Source organism: Emydura macquarii, unplaced genomic scaffold (assembly GCF_026122565.2).
Source record: "Emydura macquarii macquarii isolate MOO-44397 ecotype Brisbane River unplaced genomic scaffold, CSIRO-AGI_Emac_v2 contig_1424, whole genome shotgun sequence".
NCBI classification, from domain to species: Eukaryota; Metazoa; Chordata; order Testudines; family Chelidae; genus Emydura; species Emydura macquarii.
This window is the reverse complement of record NW_027131561.1, coordinates 1,402,193-1,427,030: the sequence shown is the minus strand read 5'-3', so window position 1 is coordinate 1,427,030 and position 24,838 is coordinate 1,402,193. Positions and strand designations below refer to the sequence as shown.

Sequence of the window (24,838 nt, the reverse complement as noted above, 5' to 3'; positions counted from 1 at the left end):
TTCCATTAACAATTTATATCTAAAAAAGTTACTACTGTACACAAGCATTCTCTACAGTTTGCCTTTGAACAACACACATCTTAGTTAACACTTATTGCATAATTGTTTTTTAAAATTAAATAAAAAAATAAATTGAACTGATAGAGGATATACATCTTCTATTATACTGGCAGGCTTACATTTTTGCTGTATTTTTCATTATCTCCTGAAGCGTCAGTGAGACCAAATGATAATGATGAAAACAAACTCACCTCCACCAGTTTGGATGTTTGCCAGGTGTGGTCCCATTTCTCGGAGTCCATCATCATCCACAAGATAAGCAGGAGTCTGTGATGAAGTTGTTCCTTGTGCATCATCGTCACCCAAAACCGAGGCCTGAGCTCTGAGCATTTCTAGGGCTCCTATGCCCGCTATCTCCTCAAATCCTTCTGACATCTGGGCAAATGGAGAATCCCGAGAAGCAGAAAGAAAGGGAGTGTCCAGAGGGGAACTTGGAGGAGACAATGATGACAAGGAGGACCGGGATGATAGGGATGCCAGGGACTGAGGAGTATCCAAGGACCTCCTTTGTTTATTGAAGTTACAATGTCCAATGGAATCAGAATACTGCACGTCTTTACTAAGAGAATCAAATGGAATCAGGTCAAAACGCAGATGTGGACCATAGTCTGTAACACTGTCTGATTTCTCATACTGTGGGAGGCCATAGATGTCCGTGAAGCTGACAGAACTTAGAGACCCTCTGCTGGACGCCAGGGATCCTCGGCTGGATGCCAGGGATCCCCTACTGCTGCCAGAGGACATCGTGAGGGTGCTAGCAGACAAACTAAAACAGAGAAAGACCCGTTTATATATGAATTAAATAGCTAGAATCACAGCACAGATTGAAAACTAAGAACCCACAGTTAAGGTAGATGATTTTACATGCATTCAGCATTGTAATACTTAGGTTAAGGGCCATCTCTCTTCTCCTCCCTTGCCTTTAGGCACAGAGGTAAAGGATGTAGCATAAATGACAACCAAATCAGGTCAGTATGCCTGAAAAGGAGAAGAAGTGGAGCAAGAAGGATAATTACATCCCTTTCCTCAAATCTGCAGATGGCATTCTAAGTTTTGGTGGACAGGTGACCGGAGAGTGGACTGGCAAGGGAAAGTCACAGATTCATGGAGTTTAAGGCCAGAAGGGACCATTAGTCATTATTAGATCATTAGTCTGAACTCCTGTATATTGCAAGCCATTAAATTTCACTCTGAATTGACTCCAATAGTTTGGGTTCGAGAGGAGTAGGGCATCAGCAGAACCAGGGAACAGTCACTCTATACAGCTTTATATCCAAGCAAACTCACAGAATTTCCATTTGAAAACCTTGTTGGAGCTTACAAGTGACAATTTCAGCATTAATCCTATTCCTCTACCACTCTCCAAGCGTGAGGATAAGTGTATAGCAGTGGATGAAGTGTGAACCAATAGGAGCAAAGCTCCTGAAGGTGGCGTACTGGTGAGGTGAGGGGTCCTCAAGAGCCATGCCAAAAGTCTGATTGATCCTTCATGGAGATGCTCTCAAACCCATAGGATGTCCCTGTGGATCTCAGGACATTTTCATGTTCAGAGGGTGACATCCTCTGTCTCCTCCGTAAGCATGCAAACCCCCAGCCTGAGATAATATTGTCTTGAATGTCAGAGTAGTGAATCTCACAGAATTTTCCAAGCACATTTTATCAGTTTCTTGTTGCTGACCACTCTGTTTAGCCTTTCATACCAGAAAGGGACCCTGACCTTATTTCTCTCTTCAGCCCTTTAGTTTAGTGAGTTTGGTTGGATTGTGGGTAATGGTAGTGGTTGTTTTGCTGCTGCTACTGTACTCATATTTTCCCTCCAACTGAAAATTGTAAGATTTGCATGAACAGGCAGATTGGAAAGAGCCAGTTCTGACAGTGGATGCTGGGAAGATGCTTTGCAACCTTCTCTGTTTCTCCTTAGCCCAAACTCCAATGCATCAAGTGCCTATTGTTTCTTCTTTCACATCTCTCCTCAAAATTAACTTCTCCCACCAAGCCCAAAAAACATAATCCATGTCAGTAAAATGCTGCCTCCCTGATTGTATACTGACTCTCTAATTACCTTCCTCTTGTCACCTCGGAGTAGTGTGTCTGATTTGTACTGTCTATTTAGTCTGTCTTCTGTGTTGTCTTCCTATACAGCATCAAAGATCATCAATGCTTAAGAAATAATACATCACTAATATGGGCTTAAGAATGGCACTGATTGTAAATGAATTTTCTCTTTTGTCATGTGTAGTTTAAAGGCTTAATGTTGTTTGTGTGTACATTTTTATTTATAATTAAAAAAATCTTAAAATGGGTTCAGCTGTATTTTTTTCTGCATATTATGCAAACAGACTTCACTAACTCTCAAGCCATGCAGTCTTGTTAAAAGTGAAAAGTACTTTTCTCCTTTTAATAACACTCCTTCCAAACCCCTGAATTTATGACAGAACAAACACTTTGCTAAACTGCGAACTGTGAATGCCTTTCAGTGCTCAAACTATACTTACAGAAAACAGATCAACAAAGTAGGAATCAATGCCCATCCTTTACTTATATTACAAACATACAAAAAGAGTACAAAAAAGTAAAATGGTCTGTTCTATTTGTACTTTTACTTTTTTAAATAAATTTAGAATTGCACAGAAAACTTATTTAAAAAAATACTATTTTTTCTAAAGAACTCACCTTTTTAACTGGGAGTGTAAATAGGAGGTTAAACGAGTAGCTTCTTCTAGCTGCAAAAGCAAACAATTTCTCTTCTCCTGTAACAGTATCCTAGAATTAAAAATTGTAATTATTTTCCTTCTTTTGTTTATATTGCAATAGTGTTCAAAATGTGCTCAGAGCTTTCCAAACACAGAAGAAGAGACAGCTCTTGTTGTATTGCAGGTTTGTTGGAGTAAACAGTGAATCCTTGTTTAGCAAACAGAATTAGTTCACTTAGGGCAATACACAGTGTTTAATCCATGATGGAACTCTCATTGAGAGCATAGGAACTGGGAGCCTTACATAGCACTTAGTGAACTGCAGTAACTGAGGCATAAGGAACCAAAAGAAAATACAAGAGCCATAGCAGTGAATGTATATAACTGAAATTGCCAAGGCCACATAAAGGTACCTGACGTTGACATGTAAGAGGCAGGAGCAGCTGATTAAAGACAGTAAGATTTCTTTTCTTCCTGGTGTCAATATCATAGCTCAAGTAAAACAGAGAAAACTCTGTCACTTAAATGTACTTTGGAGGACAAGGTACTTGGAAATACCTCAATTACCCTGACACACGGAAAGTCAAACTTCAAAAGGAAAAGAAAAAATTTTTGGAGAACTTCTATTCTGTTAAGCAGTTTATCACCAAACTCTGTGATCATGGCTTCATTGAGATATACTGTGGCAGGAGTGGAGTGAGGAACCACTGGAAAAAAATTAAGTATCGATTTGATCTTCAAGTAACTCCCCAAGAGCGAGTTTACTGTAGTAAACTGTCATTATATTTTTTGATGTTTGTTAATATATGTCTTGTATTGTTCTCTTCAAACAGAAGTTGGCGCATTTAAAACATTAAACTATGATAAAAACTTCTTTCTCCGGGAGGAAAAAGTGACAATTATTGGTTCTATATTAAGGCAACAGCAAGTGGCCAAATTGCTCCGTGTTACTGCCCGAACACAACTTTGCCTATACGACCTACATGCTTGTAGAATATTCTGATTATATTTTGAAATTCTTAAACATAATTTAAAAGTGCAGAATTTGTTCCCTGATTCCACATTTATTCTCTACCTGAAATTCAGATTTCTATATGTTTTTTCTGGAGTTTTATTATTTTAACTCCAAATTAAAACCTTTCCCCTCAAAAATTAAAATCAGGGTGGTAATTTGCTTGGTTTCTTGGCATAATATGCCTCCATGCTGCGACCCAGATCTGTCACTTCCTCAGTCCTCAACACTCACAAGCTGGCTGATATTTGGAATGCAGTGGAACAAAGAGGTGGGTGTCCAGACCTCTCTAGCTTACTTAAGGGCAGTGTTAACTGGCTCCACATCAAGTCCTATCAAACCCTCCTTGATTGGAAAGATTGTTAATTAGATACAGAAGTTTTAACATGGGGTAGTAAAAGAGAAATGAAAAGGGAATCTTTGGGATGAGTGAAATTAAAAATTAAATGTCAGCCTTAACCACTCAGATAATACCTATTTAAGAAACAAGAAAAAGTTACCTTCTCTACACAGCATAATCTTGAAGCCCAAATATAGTTTACTGTATGAGTTTTAAGTTATTCCAGCTCTTCATATGCTTAACACTATATTTTAAAATCAGTAACAGAACTCTTATTAAATGTGCTTAAACATCAACCCTTTTTTTGCAAGCCAAGGGAAGGAGGGGAGATATGGAGGGAGAACCTTAAGTGATAAATTCTTTCTGGCACTGATGTACCTGAAAAACAGAACATGACATACTAATAATAATTAGTCTAGTCTCTGGTGTTGTACGCTCTCTTTCATTAGAAAAAAGATACAGCATCCTTAAATATTGCTCTAACTTTTGCTCAATTTCTTGCTAGAATCTGAAATATCAAATATCACACTGGAATGTTGGTTTCCACAGCACAGACTGTAACATGGAAAAAGAGCTAGCTCTTTTTGCCAGCACAGTATGCACTACCTAACATCAGATCCCAAAAACAACAAATAAAATTTACTACACTGCAGTATAAAGTGAACTCCCTTCGCTGTCATTTTCTCAGCGGGAGTGCCAATATTGCAAAAATCACAAATAATGTCATACAAAACATTAACTGTATTTATTTAATCAGCTGCGAGTTCTCTATCACCATTTGGATTTACTGCCTGAAGTAAGCCTGTTCAAGTCAAATAGAGTTCTGCAAACTTAGATATGGGGCCATTTTCAATTATTTATAAAGTTTAAGTTAATCACATAAGTGTTAATGTTTAGATAAGATTGTATTAACATTGCGCAGTGTAGTGTCCTCAAGTGTCAAAGTTGGCTTTTTACCATTAATTCATGCCTCAACCTATTCCGCAAACCAAAAGAATGCACAGAAAATCTGGGAAACCTCTCACAGATGCTAGCTGCTTGCAAGGAAGAAGAGAGTCGGCAGAAATATTTCCTCTGATGTAAGAAAAGGTTCACCATAAAGCCTAGAGTAATTATTAGAGCATTAGGAGAAATGAGCTTTAGACAGAAGCTCTGTCTCTCTGATTGGAAGCATTTTATAATATGCACAATTTAGTGAACTACTTGGTCAGAATTATAGTCTGGGTCCTTGAATTCGGATGACGATTTATGGCACCTTGAAATGAGCAATACTTTCTCCAAGTGAAGAATATTTTCATTTCTAATAACTGAATGCTTCATATTGATTTTGATTTTAAATACACAAAATGTATATACAGTAAATGCAACAAAATCTTGGGGCCAGATTTGGGTCCAGACAAACTACACTGCCCAGATCAGTGGGAAAGAGGTGTGTACAATCACAGCATAAAGGTCATCTTTGAATTTCCCTGGTCCTGGGGCTACTGCTGTGTGTAGGGCTGGTCTCTGTTCTGATGTCTCTACTAGTTCTGGGGATGTGACCGACCTCCATCACTCTAACCTAACCCCAGGTGCCTACTAACTATCCCAATCATCATGGATCACTATTGTTTGGGTCCCCATCCATCCTGAGTAGCTCAGTGGCATGCCTCTTCAGCTCAGCGCTTTTGCAAAAGGAAGTGAAAAACTGCTATGATTCTTACCAGTTCTGGTGCATCCCACGGGTTTCATTAGAAAAGGGGAAAGTGACTAATCTTGTCGATTTCACTCTAATACTGCTTTCAGAAGGTTGAATCTAAACCAGTGGTCCTCAAACAGTGGGGCATGCCCCTCTAAGGGGGATGTGGAGAAATGTTTGGGGAAGGGGAGTGCACGGCGGGGCCTGGGCCAGCCCCCACAGGAGAGCACCATCCAGCCCCAATCTGCCCCCAGACCAGCTCCAGCCCCAGCAGCAGCTCCACTCTGCTCCTATCCCCACTCCTAACCCAGCTCCAGCCCCTGCCCCAGCCTGCCCCCAGCCCTAGCCGCTGCTCCATCTCCAGCCCAGCTCCTCCCCCATCCCCAATTCTCCCCCATCTCCACCTTCAGCACAAGCTCCTCTACTGAGGAAACCCTCACTGTGCAGTAATGGGGGGGAGGAAGCGGGGCATGGACAAATTTCATTACTGGTGGGGTTGGGGTCAAAACAGGAAAGGTCTGGGCACCACTGATCTAAACAGTGGTATGGTCAGGAAGTGTTGACTGGGACCTCAGCCTCTTTTATTAGCAGAAGTGCACAAATAACCATTGTAGTGCTTTGATCTCATATAAAGCTGGTAAAGTGCACCAGCTCTTCACTTGGATTCTATGCAGCTGCTTTCTCTGGTAGGTAAGAAAATAATTTGCTAAAGTCCCCAAACCTTTCAGTGGCCCCCTGAGCAGAACTGGCCCGAGCACGCTGAATTTCATCCTCCAAGCGCCTTTTTTCTTCCTCCAAACGTGCAATGTCTTCTGGGGATCGTCTCTGCTGACTGATGAGTTGAAGTTCCTGAAGAAGAGCCTCTTTCTCCTTGATGAGCTGAAGACGGTCCCTGTCCGCTTCAGCCATTCCTGGCCAAGATTCATTATCTAGCAAGGCCAGCTGCTGCTGTATATTGGAAACTCTTTTTAAAAAAACCGAAAGAAAGAACAAGAAATAGGTAAGTAACAGGGAAAAGACACTGTGGAACAACTGTAGAGGAAAATTGCTCCCAGACACTAGTACTTAGCTATCTTATTCTTAAAATTATTTGTATATGTGAAATAAACCACAAAAATGTGCAAGCATACATTTATGGTCTCACATAAGTGAATATGTTGAAATCTATAGCTTAACATTCTGAACTTACACATACACCCCATTATATTGGGGATTTAAAAGATATTTAGAGTTCTTCTGCACTGTACCATGTATATGTTGTATGATGTATATGTTGCAGACAGATTCAAAAGATGACATAAGGATACAATTGCAGACTTTACTCTCAGCTTCCTTTCTTTAATGGCTTTCAATTAGACCCTAATTCACATATGATTTTTTTTTTTTTTAAATAATAGTAAACTGAAGAATAAACAAAACCAATCATTACAGCTATGATAATTACTAGAAAGGACAATATCTGCCATGATATTTAGCAGTTTTGAACTGCATTAATTCATCATATAAATATATGCATATAAAAAGAATATTTTTAGTAGGACTAGATGTAGTTAACATGAAACTCGTTGGCTGCCGTTCCAAGGAAACAATATTAGTGCTGTTTGTGTAACTTAAGAAACTGTCTTCTATTCTGAAGCGAATGGTCCCCTTTATTTCTTATTCTTCTCCCCAATCAGGATTTTGGGGATGCTTTGAGGGACTTCGCCATCAACAAATCCCACAATGTCTAGAGCCAAACTATTCTCCAAGTGACTGCATATCATTCAGCTGGGAAAAAATCTTTAAGGGGAAGAAAATATTTGGCACTCCCTGGTTGACAACTGAAGGAGAGGAATAAACAAGCCATGAGTCCAAAAAACAAACAAACATGGGGCTGGAGCAGAAGAGTTGTGGCCAGAAAAAGCCATTATACAAGTACAGTACTACTGGGAATAAGCCAATCTCTCCCAGTCCCACCACTGCAACAATTTATTCGTTTTGTTTGAAAACGAAAGTCACAACAGCCCATCTGCAAACCATTCAGGAGCGTACCCGAGCCTTACTGTGGTATGGTGATGGCCAGAGAAGGAGAAAAGAACAAACTATCTTGAATATTAAGAGTTGAGAAATGCAGAAGTCATGGAGGTTATCTGCATAAACACTCCTCCCCTCCAGAGCTGAGGTCTTTTCAGAAAATTTGATTTGTCAGGAAACACAAATTTAAATTAAGTTTGAACAGTTTCATTTTTGCCTCTTTCATTCTGACATGCCTCTGAACTTCCTTGTTCTACCCAGGCCTGGAAGATCCAAAGTCACTTGATCTCAAAAGCTTAAGAGACAAAACTTACCAACCACACATTGAAAAGTGTGTTACTCATATGAATAGCCCTGTGGACACCAAGAAACTAGTTGTAGAATAAGATACTACTAGTTAGTAAGGCTTGGCCTACATTTAAAAGTCTGCTGACATAATCATAATTATTATGATTATAATCATGTCTAAGCTATGCTGACCAACCTCTAGTGTAGATTCATCTATGTCAAAAGAAGACTGCTTTTGTTAATGTAATTAACTTCGTTTGGGAAGGCAGTGTTCCTACACTAAGAGGTTGTGCTGACATAGCTATGCCAACATAGCTATGCGGCTATAGTCTCTGTAGCGTAGACATAACCTAAGGGTGGCAGAATCCAGTCCTAATTTTGAAAAAACAAACAAACAAACAATCTAGATAGGCAACTGAACAGAAGTAAATCTCCTGATATTTTGAGGTTTGTCCATCTTTTCTGAAAATCTATCAGTTTTAAGTTTGTGCACATGTAAGAGGAAGAACAAGGGTTAGTTCACCTCAGCGGGGCTACTTATCTAAGTAGAGTTCCTAGGACACAACCCTAAAGGTTAAAATATAAAAAGCTTGGCCCATATTATTAAAATAGTTTAAAACAATTAAGAAACATAAAAACCCAAGAGACCTATTTATTTTAGAGCGGGAACTCTTTAAACCTATATATTACTATTTGTTTTATGCACTCAAATTAAAAAATGCCCAGAAGTTTGTTTCAGTATGTGTTCCCTAGTGAAAATCTGGAATGCCATGTCTGCAGGTGACCTGATGTAGACAATCATGTTCTTGTCAATCAATTACCAACACCCTGACAGCTCTTTTAGTAAAAGTGGAAATATGAAAAAGGAAGAAAATTTTGTAGGTGCAATATAAAATTTGCCAAAATTTTTCTCGGTTCTTAGAAATCTTGGCAATTAACCAACAATATTTCCATGCTGAATAACTTAGAAAGGCTCAGTGGCTTCATTTTATTACAAAAACTTTTTTAGTTAATATTTTTAAGTCATGTTCATGAAACTGATTCAAATCTGATAAAGACAAAGAGGAATGCATTCATTTTAATCAATTAAAAGAAAAAAAAAAGAATTCTATGTTCAATCATGATAAAATAAATCAACAAATTAAATGCAACTTTATAAAAAGCTCATATTAATGAAGTGGGGTAAAAACTGTGCTATGAAATAACTAATTATTGCATATTTCAAGTCTAACATGCACCAAACTACATTCCATATTGTACTCTTAAACATTGTATTGAGCGTCAAGAGGTGTATTCGTTATAAAATTATATAACAAGCACATTAGGGGCAAGACCCATCTTTTTAAATAGAAGAATCATTTATTATCACAAACTACAGTTACTTTTCCTGAGACTGGTGTTTTTCACTAGATAGTAACAGCACTACATGCCTTCCATCTCAGTCACTCTTCGAAAGGATTCCATCCAGCCAGTTCCATAGGACTATTTTTTTTTTAAATATTACTGAAAGCAAGGTTTCCCTTGAGCTGCATGTTCTTTTTCATGGGAACTAGCTAGAATCTTTCCTCCTGTTTTGAGTAGTTTTCTGTAGGTCACATTTTAAAAATATTGAGTTCCTACTTCAGATTTTTCATATAACCATTGTTTTGATAGGTCTCAGGAAGGAGATCTAAGGTATTGTTTAAACTAATGGTCTCTTTCTTGTGTTGTTCAATGTTGACAATTGTGCCTTGCCTCAAAAAAAGAACCACTAAAAACTTGAAGAAAGTTTATTTGAAAGTATAAAACTTCCTTGTGAAGCAGTTAGGGTTGCTAAACACAATATACATGAAACCTACGAAAACAAAGAAATGAAAAAAAATTAGGACATCTAACTTCTACTCCTCCACCCAGAGGAACACTCCTTTCTATTACTGGACACTACAGGCCACAGAGAACAACCTTAACTCTACCCCACACTCCATCCACCCCTCTCCCTCCTTTACTAGATTACATCCTCCTTTACAGTACTAGGTGTGGATGTCTGGCATAACAGTTCATTGGGAGACAACACTTTAGTAAAGATGTCTTCACACAAGTATTATTCTTAAAGGCTGGTATCCTCAGAAGAGCAGAATTAAAGTTATGATGAACAGTCTATGGGGTATGGTAGTTGCAATAATGGTAAGGTATGGCCTGTAGATAAAGGAGAAGTTACTGTTAAGTAACTCAACTCTTCATTTCCTTGGTTTTGTGAATTGGTCTCAAGTATGTTGTGTGTAGAAACTAACAGCATCATAATTAAATTTATGAATTAATGCCTAGGTTTTGGGTTATTTTAAATTCTTAAGCAGGGCACGCTTGGGGCACAGGAGAGACAGGAATACTGCTGCAGTTGGAGAAGATGTTATCTGTCAGCAGCTGTGCATTAAAATGTATCTGTTGTATGATAAAATCTAACCAAGTGTAGCTCCTGACTGAAGAGTGTGCACATCAATCAGGCTTCCATGGCCCTGCTCAACTAGATTTAGTCACACAGCATATGGGCTAAAAATTACCCTATTTTTTTTAAGAAAGAAAACTGTGTGTTGCACTCCATCTACTCAGGGCACACCGTTTTATCAAGTTTTGGGTACCTAGACAACTTTTTTAGAAAGATACCAGTCAACAATGAAAAGCAGAACGACCATGGATAAATTACAGCCAGAGCCCAAATTCAAGACTACCTATTAAAAATGTATTAGCAAAAACCAAACAAAAACTGTACAGAAAACTCAAGAGGCATAAAAACTAACCTAGTGTGGAATTTCACAATAATTGGCCACATACTTGGACCTACTGGAATTTATGCCCCACTTTAAGTCCATTTCAGAATGTAACTAACTGTGGAGTCGGTATCAGGTGCCTCTTGATTATTTTTGGAGTACTTCTTCGTGCTTGACCTTGCAAGATAAATAATGTTCTTTTAACATAGCTTTTTGTAAGCGATAGTACACTAAAAACAAAAAAAGCCCCATACGTAGTAGTGAGAAGACACATTTTTGTCTCAATCTCATTGCTATTGGAATGTGCGGATACTCTTCTCTCTCAGCTGAATGTTTCTTAAGTTCAGCGGCAGTATTCCATCCAGTGCTCTTTCAGTTGCCACTGTTGGAAAACAGGTGTCCTAACTACATCAGGCTCAAGGTACTTTTCCCATGTATTTGTAATGATTTGTAAAGATTTCTTGTTGGAGGCTTTATGTAGGAATAAAATGATCTCTTATATTTAGTGCATACTGGAGATTTTTGTACTGATATAGCTACACCCATGCATGCCCCATTTTGCACCAATGTAGTAGGTCTACATTATGTGGGATTGCACAAGTATAATTACCCCATTACCTACTGCTACTTCGATTCAAATTTCCCTAGTAAAGACAAGCCTAAAACTGTATTTAAATCCACCTTCGATACTTTCCGTGTGAAATTCCTTTTTTCCTTTACTGAAAACATTCTGAGATGTACAGTAAATTCAAATGAAGGTTGTAACAGCAGTACATTATATTGATGTAAAGGAGTAACACAGTAGTGCTATACAAAACACTGAATAGCAGTTACTTTATTGGAAGATGTATGCTGCCGTCTTAAATCTGTGTTCACTTATGAACTACAGTGAAAGTTTTGTTATCTCCTCTGTGCATCTCGGCACTTTATAGCAGCACTTAAATATTTTCAAAGTAAATTTTGATAGTCAAATAAGCAGCAAGTCAGTCTGTTGACCCAGAAAAGTAAGAATTTGATACCAACTACTGGATTATGGAATGCAAGCCCATCAGTACTTGTTATTCATGTATGGGAATGGGCAAAATGCCTAGGACACCGTTCGATGTTTTTTCAGAAAAATGTTAAAATTACTGTATCAATAGAGACTTTCTTGGCATAAAGCCTAATGAAAGCATTATTTTTTAAGTGTAGTCACTGTAAAATATATTATCTTCAAAAGCCTGTAGCAGGAAGAAAAAAATTTATTTCTGAAAACTGAGGTTTTACACAAGACTTTAAATGTACATTTTGTAAGTTACATTCCTGTCAATACATTCATTGATTCTAAGAGGTGGTTAGGGAAAGCAAATATATGCTCTGACCTGAAAAGAAAAAAAAAAAACAAAAAAAACAAAAAAAAACAGCCACTCTTTTTGGAACAGGCCAAAAGTAAAAAACGGCTGAAGTTTAGAGGCTGAAAGTTGGCACATACAAATTCAACAAGGAACATATGCTTCGCCACAGTAGGTTTGAGAAGTGGGGGGGATGAGAGAGAAATTCTACAGGCAATTAAAAAACACTGAGCATGCTCAGAAGTGTTTTTTAATTGCCTGTAGTATTGCCTGTAGTATACTGAGCATAAGTGTCAGCTTTGAGAAGAGCTGAATGTACTGCCCAGCCTCACATCCACAAGCGCTCTCAGATTTGCTTGAGGGAGAATACAGATGTGCCCTTGAAACACAAACAAAAATTCTCCAGAAATCCTAGCTTAACTACAGGGACCAGAGAAAATGTAAACTAGTGATCTTGTGATTTTTAGAGTCCCATCACAATATGCAGTACTATGCAAGTTCTAAGCTTCCCTTTAAAAACAAAACAACAAAAAAAGGAATGTGTAGGTCTCATGACCAAAGCTATATTTTTAATTAATGTAATTTTTGTTAAAGTCACACGTGGGGATTAGAGGTTTTTTTAAAAAAAATATTATCTTCCCTCCAGCCTTTTCCTTTACTCTGTAGTTGAAGGCAGAACAATGACTGCTACTTTGAGATCCCAAACAGGGCCCTGAAAACAGTACCAGTGCACAACAAGGCAGGTTTAATAAATGGTGGTTACTTACCTGTACACGGAGGTTCTTCGAGATGTGTGGTTTCTATCTATATCCTGCATGTGGCAGACTCATGCACATCACGTACCTGAGTCCAGAATTTCTTGCAAGCAGTGGCTGTTGGTCTGCCCATTCATTGTAACCCTCCAACTGAGGGCATAAAGGGTGGGGCGGGCCAACACATCTTCAGTTTCCCACTCTTACCACAGGGGATGGAGGGTGGGTAGTAGAATACAGTTAAGGACCACATATCTTAAAGGACCTCAAATTACAGGTAAGTAACCTCCATTTCTTTGTCAAGTGATGATCCCTATGTGTATTCCACATGTGGGAGATTAACGAGCAGTAGTCAAACAAGTGATGACTGTGAGGGTGCAGAAGTGATAGATGACTGTAGTACTTTGTCCGCAAAGCCATAGCCACAGCTGATGACTTTATCAGGGCATAATGGCTTGCGGCGGTACGCAAACAGCTCCAAGTAGCTGCCCTACATATTTCTAGTATGCGTCTCTTAGAGATGCAGCTGAAGTAGCTTGCCCTCTGGTGGAATGAGTCTTTACTCCTTCCAGGGGGAGGAGAGGATGCCAGCTAGCTGGTAAGAAGGGGTAATACAACCTGAGACCCATTTTGAAAGTCTTTGCGCTGATATAGGTTGATGACCTGATACCTCTGCTACGGAAACAAATAGTTTAGGCATCTTTCTAATGTCCCTTGTTCTTTGCTGATAAAAGGCCAAAGCCCAGAGAATGCAGTTCTCTCTTCTTTTCTGAGGCATGTGGTTTAGGGAAAAATACAGAGAAGTAGATGACCTGACTTATGTGAAACTGAGAATCTACCTTGCGTATGACTCTAGGATGGGGGCAAAGCAAGACCTTTCCTTTACAGAAGGTAGTACATGGTGGGCCTGCCATAAGCGCTCCCAGTTCATTGACTCTTCCAGCTGACTTCATAGCTACCAGAAAGGCCACTTTCATGGATAGATGGGTCACAGAGCATGTAGCTAGCAGCTCAAAAGGAGTCTTAGTGAGAAATGATAAAACATAATTGAGGCCCAACGGAAGTACGAACTTCATCACTGGTGGAAAGGATCTGAGCATCCCCTTTAAAAATCTAGTTGTAACAAGGTGCATGAAGATTGTACGGTTATCCACTGAAGGATGGAAAGAGCTAATTGCTGCTAATGCACCTGTGGGAACTGAATGCAAGACCTGAAGACTTAAGAGTAAGCAGATACTCTAAGGTATCAGGGATTCTGGCAGAGCCTGGTGACACATTGCATTGAGTCAAAGCAGAGAAATGCTTCCATTTAGCTGAGTAATAGCATCTTATATAAATCTTTTCTACTTTGGTTAAGGATGGATTATACCCTCTTGGAACATCAGCATTCTATTTCTGATGGCCATCCAAATACCCAGCTTCAAGTTGCAGCCGCCCCGAATTAGGGTGTGTGACCTTGCCCCTATGTTGTGTTAGAAGGTCCAGCAACGAGGGGATGCTCATGGGTGGTTGCAGTAAGAGCTTCAACAGATCTGTTAACCAGAATAGTCTCAGCCAGTTGAGTGCAATGAGGATGACTCAATGAGGATGTCTTGGCAGATCTTCCATAGAACCTGTGGTATCAAAGGAATTGGAGGGAAGACATACTCCAAGTGACCCTTCCACCACATCAGGGGGCCTTTGCCAAGACTTCCTCTAGAGCAGTATTGAGGAAGATTCCAGTTTGCCTGTACGGAGAAAAGGTTCCGAGCTAGTATTCCCCATTAAGCAAAGACATTATCAAGAATGGAATCGTGAATCGCCAATGTCCTCAGGAGCTATGGATTTCTTTTCCTCTGCTCCAAAATGCCTCTCCTTCAAAACGATAACAGGAATGCTCAGCCCAAAACAACTACTGCCACTCTAGTGTGGGGGGAGAGCGGGGAGAAAGGGGCTGATACAGCAGCAGGGAGTTGAGTTAGGGAGGCCCTCTTCAGAGCAGCCGATTAGGTACAATTGCATTTTGCTTAGTAGCTCTTGACCAGATGCCAGCAGTCACTTGATTCCCTGTTGGTGAAGCCTGCAGCTTCTGAACTATATGCTGCTGCCAGAAGAGGGAGCCTACTGAGAAAAGAAGAGAGAGAAAGCAGGTTGGCTGGGATAGGCAAGCCTTGTCACACACAGAGATTTCTTTGTTTTTTAGAACCCTATTGGATATTTACAAATATAAGGGTGGGGCCGTCGCAACCACCTCAGTTCCTTTGCGTGGAACATCAGAAGTACAGACTCCGATACAGAGGAGACGGAGGACATATAATGGAATATACATTTGCATCACATCTCGAAGAACAAGAGTTATAGGTAGTAACTGGGTGTTTTTCCTCAATTAGGTGCTGCTGTGTATTCCATGTGGGTGACTTACAAGCAGTTCTCACAGGTGGTGGGGCTCGGAGTCTGTTTAAAGAAGGATTGCAGGATTGCCTTCCAGAAGTGTGCATCTGATCTGGATGCAGCTGTAATGGTATAGTGGCTTGAAAAAATAGGCATAAGGTCCAAGTGGCAGCCCCACAAATGTCCAATATAGGAATGCCATTTAGAAATGCTGTTGACATAATCTGAGCTCTCGTGGAATGAGCTTGTATCCCTTGAGGTGGTGTAGCCTAGGCTGCTTCATATGCTGACATAATACAAGAAGTTGTCCACCTGGAGGTTGCCTGCGAAGAGACAGCTTGACCCTTCATTCAGTTCGCTGACCCTTCGTTCAGTTCGCATATGAAACAAAGATAAGATGAGGAATAGAAAGGTTTAGTTCTGTGCAGATAAAAAGCTAGACACCGATGTGTGAAGATGCAGCTCCTCTGAGATTGAATGCAGCTTAGGGAAGAACACAGGTAGATACACAACTTGGTTCAAGTGAAACTAGGAAACCACCTTAGATAAAAACTTAGGATGTGGCTACATGGTTATTTTGTCTTTGGAAAACTGGGTGTAGGGAGACTCTGCAGTTAAAGCCTGCAACTCTCAATCTCCCTCCACAAGGAAGGCAGTTTTCTGACACAGAAGGGGGAAAGAAAAAGTTGCCAGAGGCTTGAACAGAAGTTCCATAAGAGCTGCTAAAACTGTATCAAGATCCCACAAGGGAACCAGCCCTAACTGCTGGGCAGAGACAAGTGACTTCTTTCAAGAACCTCACTGCCATGGAGTTTAAAAACAGTGACTTTCCATGGATAGGTAGATGGAATGCCAAAACTGCGCTAGGTGGACTCTCAATGAACTAAATGCAAGACCAGAAGAGTGAAGTTGTAACAGGTACTTCAAGATAACCTGGATACAAGCCAGCATTGGTTGAATTCCCTGGGCTAACCACCATATAGAAAATCACTTCCACTTGGCCAGATAGATTGCTCTGGTGGAGGGCTTCCTACCGTTAAGGAATACCTGCCAAATTGTCTCCAAATATCCTTCCTCCTCCTCATCTAACCAAGCAGCATCCACACTGTGAGATGCGGGGAGCTGAGCACTGGATGCAAAACCTGATCATCCTGATCTTCTTACTCAGTATCACGAAGAGGAAGGGAGATGGGAGGCCAAATTGATAAAATAAGGAGTCAGAGAACGAGCATTGTCTTGGCCACGAAGAGGTGTTTCGCTGTTGAGGGCAACAAAGCTGGGGTATTTCAGAGAGCATTTGAAGGTTCCAGGAAAGTTTCATTTATCCGGATGGCTACTCTTCCTGAAGCTGATGGTTGGAAAATACCCAGCAGCTTATACTATTCTCCTGCAGGAATTTTGCTCGGATACCCAAGGTAGTGGCCATAAACCTCAGGAGGCCTTATACGACTTAAAATCCTCAGAGGTTGAGAGAGAGGAAGATTCCAACACAGTTGAGTCATCCAGAGAAGTCAAAGAGGCAGTTTGCTGAGACAACAATGGATCTTGTTCTTGTACCACAGGATCCAGCTGGGAGAGCCCTGTAGGTCCCAGGGAATGGACTGAGTAGCTGCTTGTAGTTGAGATGGTACAGCAGTGGAAGCCACTGTCGGGACCGGTGATCTCATTAAGTGGGTCAAGGACTGCAGGGACCAAGGAGCATTCCAGGGATTCTAAGGAAGCCATGGGGCATATGGAGAAGGCATTGGTGGCCAGTAGGCACCGGGTCAAGAGCCTGTCTCAACTGTGGGACAAGATGCTGATCTTGGTACTGATAATGGTTAGAGTGCAAATCTCTGGCACCTATCCAACGAGGAGATGGAGGACAACCTCCACCTGGATCTCGAGGAATCCCAGAGGTTCTGTGGTGACAATGGGGGAACCAACCCCGATGGGGCAAACAACTGATCAGACTCACCTGAAGCCCAATAAGGAGGCAGCGCTAGTACTGCAAAGGAATGGGGAGTTGGCACCGGTGGCACCGAATGAGAGACACTCCCACCCATCCCTACCAAGAAAGTTATCAACACAAAGGTTAGTACCAAATTCCATGACGGGATCTGTCGCCAAGATAATGACGGTGCTGAAGGATGCACCATCATCAAGGGGGCTGTCAGTGCTAGGCCCGGCCTCAGCTTCATAGTTTACAGTCCAGGCGGTGTGAGCTGCAGTGCCAGCTGACCGAGCGGCTCTGCGACATGGCCAGAAATTGTCAGGGTCACTTATGGAAGATAAGCCAGCAGAAGCCATAGCACTGGAAAACTCCTGAACTAGAAGACAATCTGGGATTGAGAGGTCAAGTAAGTCTGATGCTGCCTGAGATATCAGTCTGGAGACAGTTGGCACTGGTGCCAGTATCACTGGCACTGGACTCAATGGACACCCCATTGCTGGAACCAGAGTTGTCAGTACAGGCCCTTGCTGCTCACAGCATGATACCTGGGAGTGGTTGGATGGACTTGCTCCACCCCCCTTGCCACAGAGAATATAGTACCTGTAAGCACTCCCCTTAGAAGAGGAATCTCCCCAAGTGCTGGAATGGTCTCTACTCATTTTATGGGACCTCTTCTTCACTGCACCAGAGGAAGATGAATGACCCCTTTTCCTCTTGGGGGAAACGCCAGAGCCTGAGCATGGAGCGGCATCCTCTGCCAGATCCGAAGGTGGCAACTAATCAGAAGAGGTCCTCAGTGCCAAAGCGGGCCACATGGCCTGCTCCAGAAGGTGATGATTCAACCACAAGTCTCTCACCACTTGAGTCCCCTTTGTGAATGACTTGCAGATGGAGCAGCTCTCTTTAATGTGTCCATTGCTGAGACACAACAAGCTCCATGTGTGTGGTCACTCTTAGGGATGACTCTCCTATACGACAGGCAGGCAGGCAGCCAGCCAACTATTCTAAGACTAAACTAACATTTAAACTAAATCTAAAGTACTACTACTACCATATACAAGAAAAGTTCTCAGAAAACAGAGCAAAAGTGAGGTGAAGACACCACACTAAGCTCCAAATCTACCTGAGAAGAAACTGAGGGAGTTGGGATGGTGCTGCCCTTATATGGGCAGGGGAGGGGACACAGAGTGTGAGCACCACCACTATGAGTGCTACTAGAGTTCTCTGGCAAGAGTTCTCTGGCTCTGGCATGTGTGGCGCACCCCTCCCATATGCAATACATGGCTGCATCTACTCAAAGAAGAAAATTAAGTTTCCACAACATTAACTGACATATTGCACTTACAGTGTTTTATTCCTAATTTTCGTGTGTGTGTAGTTTAATATATTAGCTGTTTCCGCAGTAAAATGTGCCCATAAATAAACAAAATTGGGGACCCGATATGAGCCAACTATTGTTTTGTGTTTTGAAACCGTAACTGTAGCATTTGGGGGGTGGGGGGGAGCAGCAATGTTTTTTTAAACTCTGACCATAATGTTGCATCCGCACAATTTTATTGCATCAGCACAATTTTTTTTTGAATAACTGGTTCATTTATTTCCCAAACATAGCTACATCAATTTCTCTCACAGCAACTCAGAAACCATTAGTACTTATTAGGCCTAAAACTGTTCACATAATGTACAATTGTTACGACTGGGAGGTAAGATGCAAACCAATGAGAGTTTATAAGTCACCCTTGTGTGTTAACTATGGAAAGTGCTTAGATAGCACAGTGATCGATGCAACGTAAGATCCTAATACAACTGTACATCAGCTCACAGCACTGCTGCGGAACAGTTTAGGGCAGAAAGTGAATAATAGTTAGTTGAAAATTTAGGAGAATTTAAGTAGTCAAAATGTAAATACTCAAACTGAAATTTGGCCATGACACTGATACATGGTCTTACATGAGCAGAACCTATGTTCATGTTAAAACTAAGGGCTTGTCTAAACTGGACATTTTTTTTCAGTTATACCACTATCGTTATGCCAATATAACTCCCCTCTTCCAAAGCACTATAAGCTACTGCATAAAAAGCCACTCATACCAAGTTAAGAGTGTCCACACAGGAGTTATATTGTTATAACTATAGCCATTTACATTCACACCCTACCTTATATCAGTATAATCTTTGTGCATTGACAAAAACCTCAGAGATCATGGGCCTTCTTCTAAGCTGCTGAGCACCTGAAGTTCCTATTAGCTTCATTTGGCATCGATGGTGCTTGAAAACTGAGCTGTATATGTCATAGGAAATGTTTGGTGAGTCTTTTCTGAGTGCTGAGTTGTATACCAATGGATGTAAGGAAGTGGATAAACACTAATTTTGCTGATCGTTCCTGGTTCTGACATTCCACTTAATGGTCTAGATGTTCTTCAGGAAACCGCATTTGGAATTCACGCACAATAGCTGAAGCACAAAGTATGTAATTGTAAACTATACAATACCAATTCACAAGTGTGCTTTCACTTGTATTCCAGAAGAAGTTAGCAATTCACATTAAAAGGAGGAAACACTATTGACTGGTTCAGTAAAATATCCTATTTCATATGTGCATGGAGCATTTTATTCTGAAACTTATTACCCGCATTAAAATGAAAACTACAAAAAAATACATATTTTCCATCACAAAAGACTCTGAAATGTCATTGTTTAAAAAAAAAGTAAATATGAGACTATCATATCATTGGTATACAGCTTGCAATACTGCTTACACTGATAATTGATTTTATTTTTTCCCACTGATGTTGCAGATGACCAAATTTTTTCCAGATGGCAGTATGAAATAAACTTTACATTGGGTATTGTTTCTGTTGGGAGAAGTCTTTCCTGCCCATACTTAGTACTGTTTTTTCTCAGGAAGCTGAGAAATGTTATAATATAGTGATTAACGCTAGCTGGGGAGCTGCTGTTTCCTTGCCAATAAAGGGCAGAGTCTTTGGGGGGAAAAAAAAAACCACTCCATTTACTTTTACCCTCCCTTATGTTCATTTTTAGGTTCCCTTTCCCCACTCCTGATCTACGTTATGAAAAGACTGTTGTTTAAAAAGAGACATTAATTACCATGTGCAATGAATGAATATGTTGCTTATATAACCTGCTTTGAAGGATCTGTGATTTTTAGAAATAGAAATACTTTTATTAATGCAATGCATTTCAAACACTAACATACCAAATGAAAAACTCGAAGATAAAGCTAAGGCTGCAATATATATTTGTTATATTACACCACTCATTATTTTAGTTGTAACAAAAGAACAGATGTTTGAATGACAGGAAACTAGAAGGTTATAGTTCAAAACAAACATCAGAAAATCTGGAGTGCCTACACCAAGTCATTTTTGAAATGGAAAGAATACATCAGAGGATTTCACTAAAAATGAATTATTGTTCTCTCTCAAGTGACGTCATATAAATAGCTTGTCTTATATACCTCCGACTTTGCCATAACAACTTTTTTTGCAGGACTACCTACGTTTGTGAAATGTCAATCTTTACTGTGGAATTTAGGAGAGCTCAAAATTGCCCTATAATGAAAGTTTCTTACAACCTCAACTATGGAGTAACCACTGGGCCTCCATAATACTGCTGAATGTTTCAACACACTGAGATATGGCAATTTCTTTTGGCTTTAGAGCCATCAAAAATACAATGATTTTTCTCTGAATTGCCTGACTAAAGCAATGACAATGGAGCAATGTGAATCAACCTGCAGGATGAAACCAATATCCTTTCCATAAATACAGACTCTAAGTCCTAAGTTGTCTGTTGACAGTTAATCTAAAATTTTGGTGTTTGATCTAATGTTTCCTGTAGCACATCCTACAGAAAAGGGCTTGGAAAAATGATGCTGTCTGGCCTCAGAGTAGAGAAGGAGGGTGCAAGTTATTGCTTGTGCTTGTTATATCTCATGTGAGATCCCTGTAGGTAAGGAAGCCTTGATTTGTTAATTAAGCCTGAGTTCAAAAATCAACTGGCACCAGAATGGGTTAAAATCACAGTGCAAAATGCTTTTGCAGCTTATCTAAGATTGCACATCAATGACACATCAACATCTATCTACAATAAACTAATGGCTTCTTGATCACAGACAATAGCGCAGAAGTGCATACACACACAAATACTAATCAATAGTAAAAGCTTATTTTTCATATGAACATTTTTATTTGCATTTCACAAAGCACGATTTCAAATTTAAAGCTCCTCAGCATTTACCTGTGTTACAATTTTAAATCTCACTATTTCTTTCCGTAGAAAATGAATAATTTCTCTGTCTACCGCTCTTGAATATTTTTTTTTATTCTGGCACCCATACAACAGTTAAATCATTTTTGCACATTCTGACCTTAAAGCTAGCCACATGATCCTGTATTTCACTGAAATTCTCTCACTAGTGTTATGATCAGTTCAGCTGTAGATCCATGCCAATATCATTACAGCTAAGCAGTGTCACTGTTCAAATTGTAATTGACCAACAGCACAGAAAAAGAATACTGAGCATATTTATTCCTGTTTTAAAGTTTAAATAGCTTTTTCCTATTGTCTTTGCCAAAAACCAGACTTGCCAAACAGTGGTGCTACACTGAACACTGCACTGGGAGATTTTCTTTTAATGTGGACTTGGGTCTATAACTTCTTAAGATTATTAGCCGAAAAAAGGCAAAATGCACTACTTCTAATTTGCATCTTCGAAAGAGACTGCGCTTTCTCCAGAAGCATAATCATATACTTCAAGGGAGATGTGGCATAGTTAACTGGAATATTTCAGAATGGTTTTGCTGATGGAAGCTCATCTAAGGCATTTAACTACTAGCACCATTCAGAGTTGTCAAAGAAGCCAATTTTGCTTTTGATTTCTCTTGCTGTGCAACAATTCTGTCAACGCAGTGGTCTGTGGTGGCCCCAGCTTCCACCAACTACTTTCTGTAGAGGTGGGCTCTCATCGAGATAGCAAGTGAAGCCCTAAAACCCGCGCTCCAAGGAACTCCTTGAGTCATTGCCCCAAGTGAGATTGTATTAATGTGATTACCCCTCCCTCCGCTCTGCGGGCCAAGTGGCAGGGCTCACAGACAGATGGTAAAGCCTATTCGACTGATATTTTTTAAAAGGTGAGGGAGGGCAGAGTAAGGGATAGAAGCAATTGATGTAGCCTCCCAGTGAGCTGAACTGAACAGTAATAATCATGAACTACGAGCTTCTGCCAAGAGCAATGGATTTGATGGGGTAGAAAGAATGTTTTCTCCAGAACTGAAAAGGCAGTTAAAATTCCCAACTACATCTAGCCGAAGCTGCTCACAAGAAGAATGAAAGAAGAGGCAAATTATCCAATATCCTTCTAACGGGAAACTGCAAAAAACCTCTCTGTGCATGTCTTAATTTACGTCAATCCCAAGCCACTCAGGATGAGAATTTTTAAAGGAGGGATTTCAAATCAGATCACCTTCAATGAGAAAGAAGGGTGTAGAAGTAGCCGAGGGAAATTTTTCTACTGTTACTGGGGCCCTGGTCTACACTTACCTGACGATTCGGTGGCAGTCGACGGGAGTTACACAAGCTATGCAGAGTAGCTTACGTAACTCCCGTTGACTGCTGTGCTCCACTTCTGCGTGGTGTCTTTGCTGCACTGTGCCGACGAGAACATGGTTCCCGTCGACACAGCACTACATCAATTGAGGGGGTGGTTTTAAAGTGTCAACTTCTGGATTGATTGAGCAGTCAGTGAAGACCTGCTCAATCGATCCAGAAAGGTCGATCTGATGGAGGCAACTTTGCCCTTAGTCTTTTTTTCCCCTAGGGAGCTCAATCTGAAATCTAACATTTGTACTTCCCTGCCAAGAGGAACACACACAACACATATATCAAACAGAAAACTATTTTTTTTTCTCCTTTACCAGATAGCAAAGCCAAAAGGTTACTGCTATTTGAAGCTGCTCTATCTTCCAGACTCTATAGAAGGATAGGTAGGATATGGCATATCATATATTACACTTTTACTTTTTTTTCTCCACTTTTTAGAAAGAGAAAAGGGAGATGGCTTCTACCCCACACAGTGAGTCTATTTTAAATTTCCTGTTAACTTGTTGGTTTGTTGGGTTTTTTTTCCCCCAAAAAATAAACAGGAGAACTTGTATAGTGTACTGAGTCAGTGTGCACTTCCAGCATAACAAATTGTTACATTTGAGAAGCAAGGAGTCATGGTAAAATGTTTTACAATTATTATATACCGCAGCATGTTAATTTTCTAGTTTATAGATTTTAATCCAACACAGCACATTCCTGCACCCACGCTGTGCAGTTACAGTAGATGTTTCATCAGCCAAGTGAGGCTGAAGACAAAAATATTTAATGGAGACAAAAGCTCTACAGAAATGCCAGCAAGCTAAAGGGAAGGAATGCATGATAAATGAAGAATGTGACCACAGAGATAACTGGTAGGGGCAAATGGGCTTTGTGTGGTTCCACTCAAAAGTTAAAATGCTAATTACTACTGTACATTATACAGTGCAAAATAAAGATACTTTTTAAAAGCAACTAAAACACTTTTGCTGAACAATAATTCATTGTCAAAGCTGTTTATCCCTGGATAGAAAACTGTACCCTTGTCACTATTTTAGAAAAATATTTTTAATAGAGGGCCTTTTTTATTCAGTAAAAAAAAGTCTAAATTTAGTTAGGAGAGAAAGGTTTTAACTGGGTCACTTATTGATGTTCAGATAACACAAGTACCTCATGCTTAGTGGAATGCTCAGCATTTCCCCTCTATTTATGCTTGTGCTGCATACTGCAAAACAAAGAAGTAAGCAACAAGTTTTTCCCAGCATCAAACAAAAAAAATATTTCTGGGAAAAACATGTAGAATATCGGGTATACCTCAGAAAATTTAATTAACATCTCCTCCCACATGATTTATACAGTAAGATACAAGTAACCCCTGTTATATTATATTGCATAAACTTCACTTCTCTTCTTCATCCTTGATCAATGTCACATCTCTCCCAGACTGTAATGTGGGGCAGGGCCCTTGATTAATTTTTCTGTATCATGTTATATGGCACTATATATTTTCTATAATTAGGGTTGTCAATTAATTGCAGTTAATGTATGCAATTAATGAAAAACAAATTAACTAGATTAAAAAAATAGTCACAATTAATTGCAGTTTTAATTGCACTGTTAAATAATAATAGAATTATTCCCATCGACGCAGCGCTACGCCACTTGCGAAGGTGGTCTTAGTACGTCGATTTCTGGATTGATTGAGCGGGTCTTCACTGACCACTCAGTCCATCCAGAAAAATCGATCTGATGATGGCGAGTTTGCCGCCATCAGTGTAGCTGTAGCATGAGAGGGGTGATGGCTAGGAAACCTGACGTCTTTAAGTCAGTGCCCTTGAAGACTGCCGATGAGGGGGAGGTTTTCAAAGGTACAGTTAACCATGAAACTGTGATGGTATATCATATACCATCTTTTTCCACAAGACCCCTGACTCATTCAGTGCACTGGGTGGATGGTTCTCACTTAATAAGGAGCTGTTAAATATTTTGCTATATCCTCATTGTTCAATGTGTGGCTGCAGGT

At 40.1% G+C, this 24,838-nt stretch overlaps 1 protein-coding gene across 3 annotated transcripts in view; it reads right to left on the bottom strand.

Moving 5' to 3' along the window:
- WWC3 (WWC family member 3) overlaps nucleotides 1-24,838 on the bottom strand; it is a 146,657-nt gene that overhangs the window by 32,857 nt on the left and 88,962 nt on the right. For all 3 annotated transcript variants that reach the window (XM_067553011.1, XM_067553012.1, XM_067553014.1), the window contains 3 exons: nucleotides 6,505-6,747; nucleotides 2,734-2,823; nucleotides 252-826 (listed from right to left, as the gene is read on the bottom strand). In XM_067553011.1, the coding sequence (XP_067409112.1) occupies nucleotides 252-826; nucleotides 2,734-2,823; nucleotides 6,505-6,747 (908 nt within the window). The remainder of the gene's footprint in view (nucleotides 1-251; nucleotides 827-2,733; nucleotides 2,824-6,504; nucleotides 6,748-24,838) is intronic.